Source organism: Antennarius striatus, chromosome 1, assembly GCF_040054535.1.
Source record: "Antennarius striatus isolate MH-2024 chromosome 1, ASM4005453v1, whole genome shotgun sequence".
NCBI lineage: Eukaryota > Metazoa > Chordata > Actinopteri > Lophiiformes > Antennariidae > Antennarius > Antennarius striatus.
The window spans coordinates 28376086-28389096 of record NC_090776.1 but is presented as its reverse complement, the minus strand read 5'-3'; the positions used below and the strand labels follow the sequence as shown (position 1 = coordinate 28389096).

The following is a 13011-nucleotide window of genomic DNA, read 5'->3' as shown; positions in this document are numbered from 1 at the left end:
CGCCTCCCCGGGCATGTCCTACCGGGAGGAGACCTCGGGGAAGACCTAGGACACACTGGAGAGACTATGTCTATCGGCTGACCCTCGAGATCCCCCTGGAGGAGCTAGAGGAGGTGTCTGGGGAGAGGGAAGTATGGTCATCCGTCCTCAGACTGTTACCCCCGTGACCCGGCCCTGGATAAGTGGTTGAAGATGGATGGACGGATGGATGGATGAATGGATATTTCTTTAACCTAAGATCACATGCCACATATACTGTACACAAGTTGTGCTTGCAGCTCTAAAAGGCTGTTCCATTGTGTTTTTTCCTATAAGCTGACTTTTGGCAGGCTAACATATTCTCAAAAAGACTGTCTTGAACGTTCTGAAAGCTGAAACCTCCTAATAATTAAACACTAAACACACAGATACGATCAGTAAGTATGCATTTCACAGTTAATGAAGTAAGGTATTTTACAAATTAAAAGCTTGACTTCTTTATGGTGTGGAATAAAATTTAAGGGACAAAAAAAAAGAGAGGCAAATTTCAAAAATAGAAATTTTATGGTGTTGACCAAGAAGGCTCTCAAGAGGCCACACAGAAAATACTAGGTAAAAAAATGAAAAGGAGGATGAAATACAAAGAATAACAGAATCAAATTGAGACCTGAGCAGTGCATACACGATTAGAGAAGCCTTGAGACTCAGCAAAAAAAGAACAGTGAAATGTGATTACAGAGGCTTTTCTGAAGAGGAACCACTAAAGCACTCAAAAGCAGTGATAACGAGATTGCCTTGTACCTCCTGCTAAATTGACATCGAAGCAGTGTATAATTGCCATGAGTCCGGAATGATGTTAGCAGCGTATTATATTGGAAGGGAATTCATCTCAGAAAAAAATCACTATGTGCAAAACCAAATACAGGCTGAGTGGACAGGGACAGATGGTGTGACTGATAGCACTTGGCAGCATTCAACAGGAAAACTCTGTGTGTGTGTGTGTGTGTGTGTGTGTGTGTGTGTGTGTGTGTGTGTGTGTGTGTACGTTAGCATGTGTGTGTTTGTGTGTGATTGGTCCGTATACCACAAACCTAACCTCAAATCAAGCTCAACGAGAGCAGGCCTGCTGTTTCAGCTGCTTTGGTTTACTAATTCAATTACCTTACACATCAACAGAAACAAGGTGAAAAAATAGGCTCAGCACTTACATGCACTTGTGGCCAAAACTAGCCAGCGAGAAAATAAATCAATGCAGGTAGTCCTCAAATTATGAACATTCGACTTAGAGATAAAAACAAACATGAGATGCCGTATCGGACTATTGTCCTGCAGTTCCCCTTTCTTCCACACTCCAGCCAAGCAGCACCGCTGCGCACGCGCATCCCCAAAACTCGACTCCCCCTCTTGATGTTGTTTGTTGTTCTCTCTGTAGAGTGTCAGGCTTCACACTTTGAATACTTTACTAAAGTTGAATACTTTACTAGTGAAGACAGTGGTAGTGATTATGTTTCTGATGACAACTGTGCCTCTAACAACTACAAGAACTACCCCCACTTTCTCCTCTTCCTTTTCTCTAAAGGCAAGCTTCGTGCTAAATGCTACAGTACAGTACAGTGGATCATTAACATCAACATCTGACTGGCTGTTGTTGTTGGATGCACTTAAAACTGGTCCAGAGCTCCTGGACCGATTAGGAGCAAAGGTTTACTATAAACTGATCTGAATTTAAAACAAATGTGTATATTACGAGTGACGCTTAGGACTATGTGAATGTATTTGAATAGAATTACATGTTTTTATTCTTATTTATTGTAGAGTAACATGCATGAAATCATGTGCTTTTAACAGTTTTCTAGTGAATTTAAGAGTTCAATATTTGTGGTGGAAAAATGTTAAGTCACGTGAAATGATGTAAACAATTTTACTGTTTGTTTTTTTTTTGGAAATCAGACAAATAATCGAAAACGACTTAACTCAACTTAACTTGTATTTTATTTTTACTATGTGTTGTTTTTATGTCCTATGGTTTTTTCTGGTAATACTCTTGCATTTAAAGTAGTAACAGCTTTTAATTTACCTCAAATGGCGATTATAAATTGAAATTGAATAAATAACGAATTACAAACAATTCAACTGATGAATAATCTCTCTGAACCAACTGAGTTCATATGTTGTGGACTACCTGTACTTTGTCACAATGGTCAGGAGTAGATCTATAGATCTACCAATAAATCCAGAAGTTATATAAGAGCTTTTACGTTCCTCGCCAAAGACGCCAATGCCAGTTCTGGGTCAGACCGGGATGCGCTGCCTGCTGGTAGGAGAACTCTGTGATGGGTGCGTTTGGTTTAAAATACCAAGCGCACCCAATACCATGTTTGGTATGAAGTATGGTATTATTGTTTTATCATGGAATTTCAACGGGTTCCCGCTAGTTATTATTATTATTACATGTTTAAGCTATTCTTGCTGCAACAAGCTCTACAAGGCTATGTCTTCATTTCCACATAGTTTATCAAGCTATTCAAATGTGGAACTATTAAGTGCTATTGTGAAACTACACATGAATGTTTAGAAGATTTCGATGAAACTCTGAGGCATCGACTTTGAAAATGAATGAGCTACAAGGTAAACATGAACAAACAAACTTACGTTCTCTCTCTCAATCCCTGGCAGCATAATCACAAGTGAACACAGGTGTTCAAGGAGAACACAGTGACTTTCAGAAAACATAAATGGGAAAGTGATGAAGAAAATGGATTCCATACTATCGTCTAAAGAACTTCTAAATGGAGAAAAACATGAACAGAAAGACAAAAAAATCATCTCTATTCTAGCTGCAATAACCACATGAAGCACTGTAGTAGTAGCTAAGTATGTACAGACACAGCATGATGAGGTGGTCCAGACGTATCCTGCACACCTTTTTCAGTCAACCAGTCAAAATTGTATTAGTGACAATGCTCAGCTTTTGGTTTATATCAAATGCAAGCATGCAGAGATAATTTCTGTGAGGTAAAGCTTGGTGTCACAGCACTTACAACACACATGAGAGGGGAAGACATATATCTGGCCGTAAATGGAGGAATAAACCAGAAAAATATTAAATCGATCAACAATGATGGTGCTCCCTCCGTGATGGAAAAAGAAAAAGATATTGCCATATGATCCACCAGACTCCACCTTTGCTGAAGAGTTATGGATATGAGGTTATGAATATTGTGATAAAACCCATTCACTTTTTTCAGATCATCTTCATCTCTCCAGCATCACTAGAAGGAAGGGCAAAAGCACCTTCTTCCTACCAAATTTGGAAAGGAAAGCCAATGCATGTGAATAAACATATGAATGTGTGATACAGACCATAGCAGGAGATGAGGGAGAGGAGGAATGGCTTGCCGAACATCATGCACTTGTATTGATATTCAATTCAATACCTTTTTATTCTTAGGCATGATACAAATTGAACCCTCTTTGTGAGTTAAATGTGTCTGTTGGCAAATTGCAACGCTGTGTTTATTAGTAGAACAGTGGGCCCAACATTTGACTGAACCCACAGTAAGGCCACCTGTCACTCCATAATCTGAACAGCTGCCGTGTCAGGTGTTAACCATTATGGTCATTTTTCCTCCCAAGACGATACAGCAGGTCTCTTCTCACATTCAGCAATTTTAACCACAATCACATACATACTCAGTCCAAAACATTGCAAAAAAATTGCATTTGTGTGATCTTTGATCATGCAAATTTTTTTAATCATAAATGCATGTCTTGGGATGAAATTACAACCCTGAGGGATTTCTGTTAATGCACTATTGTATGTAAATTAAATGTGGGAGGCCAGGAAGGGGCAATTGTGCAGGTTGGAGAGTGTGGACCGGGGTGTATACACACCCACATACACCAAATGATTGACCCATGAGCTTATTTTCATGCAACACCTAATAAATAAGGCTTGATAAATCTTACTACCACAAGCTTGAAACACACTTGAAGATTCACGTAGGCAAGATATATATTAACAGGCCATCGCTGTTCATGGCAACCGTGTCAAGACCCTACATACTCCAGTGAGCTGCATTTTGCATGAAAGTGAACAATGAGAAAGAAAGAGTGTGGTGATACAAATATGGCTCCTGTGTGTGAATATGAGCAAGAACAGAACGAGACCAGAACAGGGAAAATATTCTAGAATGCGAGGAGGGGCTTTACCAGTACAGTCCCTCATGCTCAAAGTAAAGTGCTCAATCATCCCAGTCCAGCCTCCACCAATCACAGGGCAATGTTGCTGAATGCAGAGCCTCCCAGCAGCATGGGGCCTCCACATAACCATGTTAACTGGCCAATAGGCCCTCATCCAAGAGTCGACAAAAGCAAGCAATGAAACTAACATGGGAATGACACAGCAGTGTTAAATCAGAATGAGACTGCTGTGTGACACTACCCAGTCCATGCACTGATGAAAGGCATAATGTATTGAGCAGGCTTTCATACATTAAGCTAATGCTGGGATGTTCATTAAAAACATTTTCCATAGCTGACCTTTGAGTAATATATTTCATTTGACAGAGAACTGAGTGGTGTTGGTATTCATTAAACAAAATGTGGAACTTCTCCATGTCTCAAACCCACTAGTGAAAAGCTAAAAAAGACATTAATTTTATCAGTAACCCCGCAAATATTTTAACATGAATATTACCTTTATATTAACCAACAGGAATCTTTATGATGTCTAAATATACATGCTTTGATTCATTGTCCAAATAGTATTCTGTCCAAGGGTCTACATGGAAGAAATCAGAGAAAGGAAACATTAATTCAATTGCTCATTAGATCACAAGGTTGTATTTACAGGCAGATGCTGAGCTTCTCAGGTCGGCTCAGAATCACTAACAAAATAAATTCAGCACAATACTTTGAACATCCCAAAAGAGCAAAGCATTTGATTTCATAGCAGACATAATTGAGTTCAAGACCTCCTCTCCTTCTGTGGTGTGAAGACGGTGTATCTGGTAACGTGAATTGGTGCTCAAAGGGACCCTTAAAAATCAACATATTCCCTGCACAAATATGCCCAGCTGAAACTCAGCCCAGGGCATCTTTAAATAATATGCATCCTAATTTAGCATAGACTCTCTGGGGAGGAGATCAAGATGCACTCACAAATCGCAGCTGGCACATCCACACTTATACACAAAGCAAGCAAGCACAGAGGGTGAATGCACCTCAGCAAATACAATCACACAGACACATATGCAGATACTTAATTTACTGCTAATGTGTACTTAGAAATTCTCCGCAGGCACTGCTATCCACCGAGCTCTGCCCACTGAGCTCACAAGATCTGTGTGTGTGTGTTTACAGAATCACTGAACGACAGCAACAATAGGCACAAATTATGTCAGAAAATAGTAATTAAAAGTGCAAAAACACATCATTCATATGTCAATAAAATTATAAAGGAAAACAAATTAAGTAACAAGTGACAATTAAGTGACAAGTCTTTCCGTGGACAACAGAAGCCCCTGTACAAATTCAATGTTTAATTTTATCTACCAGCCAGTGTGCAGGAACAGCTGGCCCTACAGGGAAGACAAAACAAAATAGAATTGCTTGAAACATGACAGAGTTTAGTAAGAGACCTAGATGACAACTCTTAGGGGACCTAATGATGGAGACTGACTCCATTTTCCCGCAGTGGCTAAAGAGAGGAACAAGCCAAATCTTTAGCTCCATAAAGCTGCCAGTGGTTGGTGTTACGTACATCCGTTTGCCCAGCATATGATATTTTGTTTGCCATTGATAAATTCTGAGGGTGGATGCATACTTGGCTGATTTTTTTTTTTTTGTTGCTGTTGAAAAAAACAATTGTTGCATCAATAGTTTACAAAAGCAGTTGGCAGCAAAGAAGCCAGTGGAGGTTTTAGCCAATCTCAGCACCAAACCATAGTAACACGCCCCACGCCTACCCACCGGTTCTAATTTACTCTAATAATGTAAATACATATCGGAAAAGAATCGAGCATCAGCCCTGCAAATATAGGATGAAATTTTTCTAAATATCTGGGAGACTAAGTCCTGATATGAGAGTATGGACTTTGATAAAAGATGCATTGTTGAAAATTTACTCCATTCTGATATTTTTTTTGCTTCTGCTGTAAATATTGTACAAAATGCTTATTAACAATATTATTAGTATGATTAAGGATTTTCTAAGGAAATGAATCATTATGATAACAAAGACTTTTTTTTATCTAACAAGTTTGTGTTACCATCTTGTTTGTTAATAAATAATTGATTTCTGGGAAATTCAAACTGATCACTTGGTCTGCTTTGCATTACATTAATCCAGTGCTTTATCACCTGAGATTTCAGTGAAGTGTGGTGAGGTTCATGGCTGGTGAGGCACTTATTGATGAAGATGCTTACAAACATATAAACCTACAGTGTAGCTTATTGGTCATTTAATAAGCAAAAGTGAGTGGATTATTTTTAAAGTCTCATAGCAGAATTATTTACACATACAAACTGTAACACAGAAATAAGGACAATTAAAAAACTTTCGTTGTTACCAAATTTTTTTTGTTTTTTTTTCATTTTTATAGTAAGGCAAGTCAAAACAAATGAATGACTGACACCTGCCTCCCCTGACCGCACATCACTGTGAGATTGATGATGTGAATGTAAACATTGGAGAAAGTGGAAGGATTATAAGAAATAAGACAAGAGAAGAAATTACCAATAACTGTCACACAGTTCAGTGCAGCACAGATGAGACAATCATGCTAAATGTCATTTGGCTTTCCTGCAGTACATGATCCTCTTCTGGGACAGAGATAACCAACTGTCTGTGCTTCACACTGGACTTAGTGAAATTTGTGGCTAAAGCAGTGTCTCACAACCTTTTCCAGATTCCTCTCTTTTAACTGATTCATTGCTTGACACTCAAGCTTCAATACATTCAGAATATGTTCCTCTGACACTGTACCAAGCTGCAAATATAACCCTGTGTGTAATCCTTTTTAGCTAGAGAATGGACTTCACCCCAGAGTACCCTGGTGCAGTATGTGGAATAAATGGTTGACTCAAAAAAAAAAAAAAAAAAAAAAAACCCCAGTTCACTCCCACCAACACTGCACAGGGTCAATTAAGCAGTATGATCCCTGTTTGTGGGCTAATTTTCCTCAAGCGTTCACTTACAATATTAACTAAATGAGCAGATCATGGTAATCATGAGTATCATTCATTTCAACTTTACAACTTTAACCCTCATTACAGATGAAATAAAAAATAGGAAAACAAAGGTGGGTTTAAATTGAGGGAAAAACAGTTATAAACGGTGTGGTGATGGCAAAACATGGACATAAATGCTGCTTTACCTTTATTTTAATTTAAACTCATCTTATTTTTTGCTTTGTTAAACTGTTCCGATGTAGTCAGATATTCTCACACCAGTGCTGTTTGTCCCCTTTCATTTGCTTCTAACGGTTAAGCAGTTCATAATTAGTTCCCCTGTACAAGAAGCATTACAAACATAAAACGGGTGAAGGAAAAATATGTGAAGTACTTCTCTCCATAATCGAGGCATGTCACACGGGTAGAAATGTAGGAAAATGATGTATTTAAAGTGAACAGGAAAGACATCAAGTAAGCTAAATTCAACAATTTCTGGTGCAACTTTGTAAAGGAGAGTGAAAGCAGACTCAAATAAAATTTGTAACCTGTGAGTGAAAATCCTTTTCATAGCTCTACACAGGTTTTAATGATCTCATAATATTATGAATATGACACTGACATTATATCATGCAACTCTTGCTATATTTACAATTTTCGGATGTACAAATGTTTTGCAGCGATCAAATTCCCCTACCCATAAAGTCTTGCAGGAGTGTAGATCTTATTTTCCAAATTTGAATGTGCAGATTTTAAACACAAAAATGTCTTTGTAAATGATGTTGACACATTTTCATTCATTCGATATGGGCTCTTTGTTTCTGGATGAAGATACAGCCCTTGCCCTCAACTTGGCTCTGCCAGTGCCAAAATCCTTCCTGTCCCAGAATCACCCCAAGCCCCCACCCAATAGTCTAGTTCCCAAAACACCCATTCCCCACTTCCTAAACCCAACAGTATGCACACAAATAGATATGACCATATCAAGCCAACCTAAATGATTGTGTCATTGTATCATGGGTTCATTACTTTGCAAACATCATGAATATTTTTGCATTCATTTGATCATAAAGTATTATGCTGCTGTCAGTGCGTTGCAGAATTCTGAGTCAAAACCCTTGTTGAAGGTAGGTGTTGGATATTTAACCCGAGTTCAGCATGTAAGTTGTTTGAAGGTATTTTTATATTCTCATAAATGTGATCTTTTGTTCAACTGAAAATGCTTCAGACAATGATGAGACAATATATCAAAACTGTTTGCCACACAGCTTTCATAATTCTGTGTAAATAAATCAATTTCCACTCCTCTCGAGATAGAAAGCATCTCCATCATGTACGTACGAGAGATTTTATCATAATGTGACCACAGTCTCTAGTCAAGAGGATCTCAAGGGGAGTAATTCCTTCTGTCTGCAGGTCACGATAATGTAACTCTCTATATATTGCATCCCCTGACCTACTACTAATACCAAATGGAAGTCAAAGTGGCACAGTTGCCTCCCTTTTAAGGTCTTTATATGCATAATTGAACCATGAATAATGGAACTTGCAATAAAATTATCATGTAAATCTCAAAACGTGTAGTGTCTGCCAAGAAGCATGTGGAGTAAGTACATATCGGATTAATTCTTTCATGCTATGGAAATGTTTCATGACAACACTAATCCTTCTGCACAATATTACCTTACTTCATTTTTGGGTACCAACACAGAAGATCATGTACTAGTACAGTTGCAGCAGCACACCCATGTGCAGACAATTTCGAGACAAACATGCTGCTGAATGAGACAAAAGTTAATACTGGCAATGATTTGTGTTCTGTTTGTAGAGGAAATTATGCTTACAGTATATAGAGTATGTGCTGCAGACAACACACATTGAAATATTATTCCCAGTAGACATAGGGCTGAATTAAAATTGGAAAACAAGACTGCAGCATTTACACTGGTAAGTAAACTAATAAAATATGAAATATCAAGTATGGACTTCACAGGTATTATATGGTACAACAGATGAAACACTGCCCACGTTGTCTCGTGAGGGTATGTTAAAATTTGACTGAAATCAAAGTTAAGTTTCGCAGCAGGTGTTTACATTTCTTATGATATCAGATCATCACTTTCTAGGACTGATCACTCACATTTGACGAGTTGGGACCAAAATAACATGCATCTATATTCTGTAACCACTTATTGCAGGGGGTCTGGAGCCTGTCCCAGCTGCCATTGCGTGGGAGACAGCATACGTCCTATTCCCAATTCATCATACAAAACAAACAACTATTGATAGTCTAACTGATGCCTTAGGCCAATTCATAGTCAACAGTTCACCCGTATTGCATAATTTTGGCCTGTGGGAGCTGGTATACCTTGAGGTAACCCAGAGTCGCATTTTCTTTTTCTTTTTTAAAAATTTAATGGTGAAATAGTGGTTTGTTTTCTGTAATAATTCAAACTGTGCCACAGTAAAATACACAACGTCTAGAGAAATATATGTATTCAGGAGTGGTTAAATCAAACCATTTCCACTGGCTGATTCTCTCTCTCTGTGTCTTTCTCTCTCTCTCAGGCTGAGTCACCGATAAATGCATAAACAGTCTATTAATGTGGTGATTTTCATTTAAAAACTGCTTAGCTCTGACCATTTTCCCATCAGTCTGGCTTTTATTTTGATCGCATATACTCCACTGGGTGACAGCGTTTGCAAAAGTGGAAACGGATTTAATTTTACCTTCTCTAAACATCTGTAAATTGAAAGACGTAGGCAACTCCGTGATTTGCCTACTTTGCTTCTTTGAATCAGTATCCAGGTACCTCTTCTATAATAGATTGTTCAAGTAGTTCCATACATTTTGGCTTTATGGTGACATGGCATAGTGGTTAGCACTGTTGCCTCACAGCAAGAATGTCATGGGTTCAAACACCTGCATTTTCAAAATGGCATTTCTCTGTCTGAATGGGTTTTCTCTGGGTTCTCCGCTTTCCCCCATCATCACAAAAAAACATGCATCTAAGCAACTTTAGGTTGTGTTGGCCTGTAGTGGCAAGCGTGCCCAGGGTGCATCGGACCAGGACTGCCTCTCCATCTAACCTTGTAAGTTTGTTGTACAGTTGTATGATAATAAATGCTTCTTCTTTTTTCTTTCAGTCCATGTGATAAAATTTTTTCTGTATGCAGGTGGTAAATATAAAGGCTGATCTTTTTAAAGAAAGTGGATAACCTCCACTGATGTTCTGCACAGCTCTTTGTCATGTAAATCTTGCAGCCACTCTTGCAGCCACTCACCCACCTGTGTGGGTAGACTTTCCTCCTCACGCCGACTCTTGAGAGTCTCTATGTGTGGGGAAATACAACTGTTAGAGCATCTAGCGCTGCAGCTCCCAGACATCCTCTTTTAGGGTTCATCGAGTTCCTCTGCAGACTATTATTCCATTCGAAGACATTATTGCTTGTTCCTCACAATCATCTCACACCACTCGCTGAGCCGAAGGAAATGGAAAACTTCTATTAACGAAATTACTATAATTAAAATATTGGAAGAACAAAAAAAAAAAAAAAAAAAGTTTTCTTTGTGGAAGGGCAATCAACTCATCCAAGCGTGTTCTGCTTTGCATGAGATTCCAGGACCGATCCTACAGGCATTCAAGCGTGCGGCCAAGCGTCCCGTTTGGGAGCCCTCTGGCCGCTCCAATCGGGGATGCTTGGCTGAAGCAATGCGCTGCAACTTTGGAACGCTGGAAGCCTCGTGTCCCGAGAAAAGACACCAGAAGTATCACAACCACAAATACGCACCACAAAAACCACGTGAGGTGAGCACAGAATACGAAGTGTACATGGAATGAACCGAGCAAGGTGCGTACCCATCCTGTATAAGCTCTTTTATTTATCACAACTCATTTATGAGTGATCGCAGGTTAGTGTATGGAGAGTGGCCCGCTGCCTCACACAACGCACTCCACTGGAAACCAAGCGGATGAATAAAGTGAGCGCTTTACCTTGCTTGGATGGACCAAAAAACAGCGAAAGAAGACAGAACACCCAAATTGTACTCTCCACCGCCATGTACAGCCTTTGGATTTCAAACAGAGGGGTAAGCAGCGTACGTCTATACAAGCAGCTATAGCGACATGCATATGTTGGAATCCGCTATGGTCTCCGTCGGTGCGTAAAGGAGTCCCCGTGGCTGCTGAGGTCTCTCTGGGTAACAGTCTCCTGCCTTTGTTCGCAGTCAGGTTGCATTAGTCAGGGAAGAGCCGTCGTGTCTCTCGGCGCTTCAACGCCATGTTGCGAACGAGTGTTAAGTGTGTGTTGGTTGTTCGTCCACACACACACACACACACACGGATACACACACACACACGGGTGTGCGCGCGTATGGGCGAACATGTGCGCGCACACTTCCCCCGCACACGCACATTCAAACCAGACAGGCTTGGCTGGGTCGTCGCCGGAGTCCTGGAAAGGCTGTCGGTGATTCGAACACACCCCTCCGCGTCCCTCACTTACGATCCCAAACCCCTGTTTCACACCAACAATGGAGATTCATCGAGAGAGAAAAAAAAAGAAGAAGATGCGACTCAATTTATCCAAACAAAAAAAAAAAAAAAACGCGCTCGTTCTCACTTGGTCTGAAGGGATTCAGCCGATGGAGGCAACGCTCCATTCTGTCAGAAACAAATGAAGTGTGGGGATATGATCTGCTTAACTGACATGACTGCAAACGTGTTGCCCTGAATGAACCCGGTGTCTGGGACCCCCCCCCCCCCGTTATGTCTGTGGACATGGAGATATGGAGATACACATGTTTCGGTGGAATCGCGCATAAGATTCCCGTGTTAAATCACACACAATTACCAGGATATCCCGGTTTCACTCTGTGTGTGTGTGTGTGTGGGGGGGGGGGGTAGTATGCACCATTGTTTGTGCACACACTCGGATGTGTGTGTGCATGCAATTGCTGTATGAACGCTTTTGTGTAATAATTGCTATTGGTATTTTGGGGATTAAAAAAAAAAAAAAACTGGGATAGGTTTATGTGCTCCGTCAGCAAGACCAGACAAGGGGAGAACGAGGAGGGGGTGGAAGGAATAACGGGGGTGGCGTTAGTGGTGTTCATCCCAATCAATCAAGCAGCTCGCCTCCTGCACTGAGTGCTGAGGGACCCACTGACTTTTGCACATAACGGGAGCCAGCTGGAGTCCAGCCTTCACGGAGCGGACAAAGACTCGCCTGGTGCAGCACTCAGCATCACCGACACCAGCACCACCGCCAGATTCACCAAAGCAGGAGGGACACACACAAAGAAGGGGACCATACGTCAATGACTTTACGCGTTACCCTGTAAATGAGCATCGACGTGTTTTTTCTAACTTATAATTTACTGTTTAATGAAATGAAAGATCTTTTTTTTTTTTAATGTCAGGAGGAAATTGTAGTATCCAGCAAGTGCAATTAAATTTGAAGCAAAATGAGAGGGAGTACACTAGGATTGAGAATAAAAATGAAAGAGTAACATATGATAGAAAAAAACAAAACAATGAGGTCTTCTTGAGTATAGTGTGTCGAAATCACGCACATAGTCAGTGGAAGATGACCTGAAAATGAAACAAAGTCAGTTGAAGAGCATGAAGAAGGGCATGTTATCAAATGAAGCCAGCACCTTATATATCTACCTTATATCTTGTTCAATCTGTTATTTTATGTCTTTTCATATTCGTGTAATACTGATACGGAGCTGATTTGAGATGGCTAGATTAAATGAGATACATTTCCCAGGTGTCTGATTAAAGTGCATGTCTGGGCCGCTGGATTGTGTAATTGCAATAGAAAATTAATGCCATTGCTGTGTCCTCTGTGATT

The 13011-nt window shown here is 40.0% G+C and overlaps 1 protein-coding gene across 1 annotated transcript in view; it reads right to left on the bottom strand.

Annotated features, from left to right (window-relative positions):
* The window catches only part of igdcc4 (immunoglobulin superfamily, DCC subclass, member 4), a 48118-nt gene extending 36116 nt beyond the window's left edge, over positions 1-12002 (bottom strand). The window contains exon 1 of the mRNA XM_068322093.1: positions 11148-12002. Within this exon, the coding sequence (XP_068178194.1) occupies positions 11148-11214 (67 nt within the window). The 5' untranslated portion in view covers positions 11215-12002. The remainder of the gene's footprint in view (positions 1-11147) is intronic.
* Positions 12003-13011: the final 1009 nt, after the last annotated feature.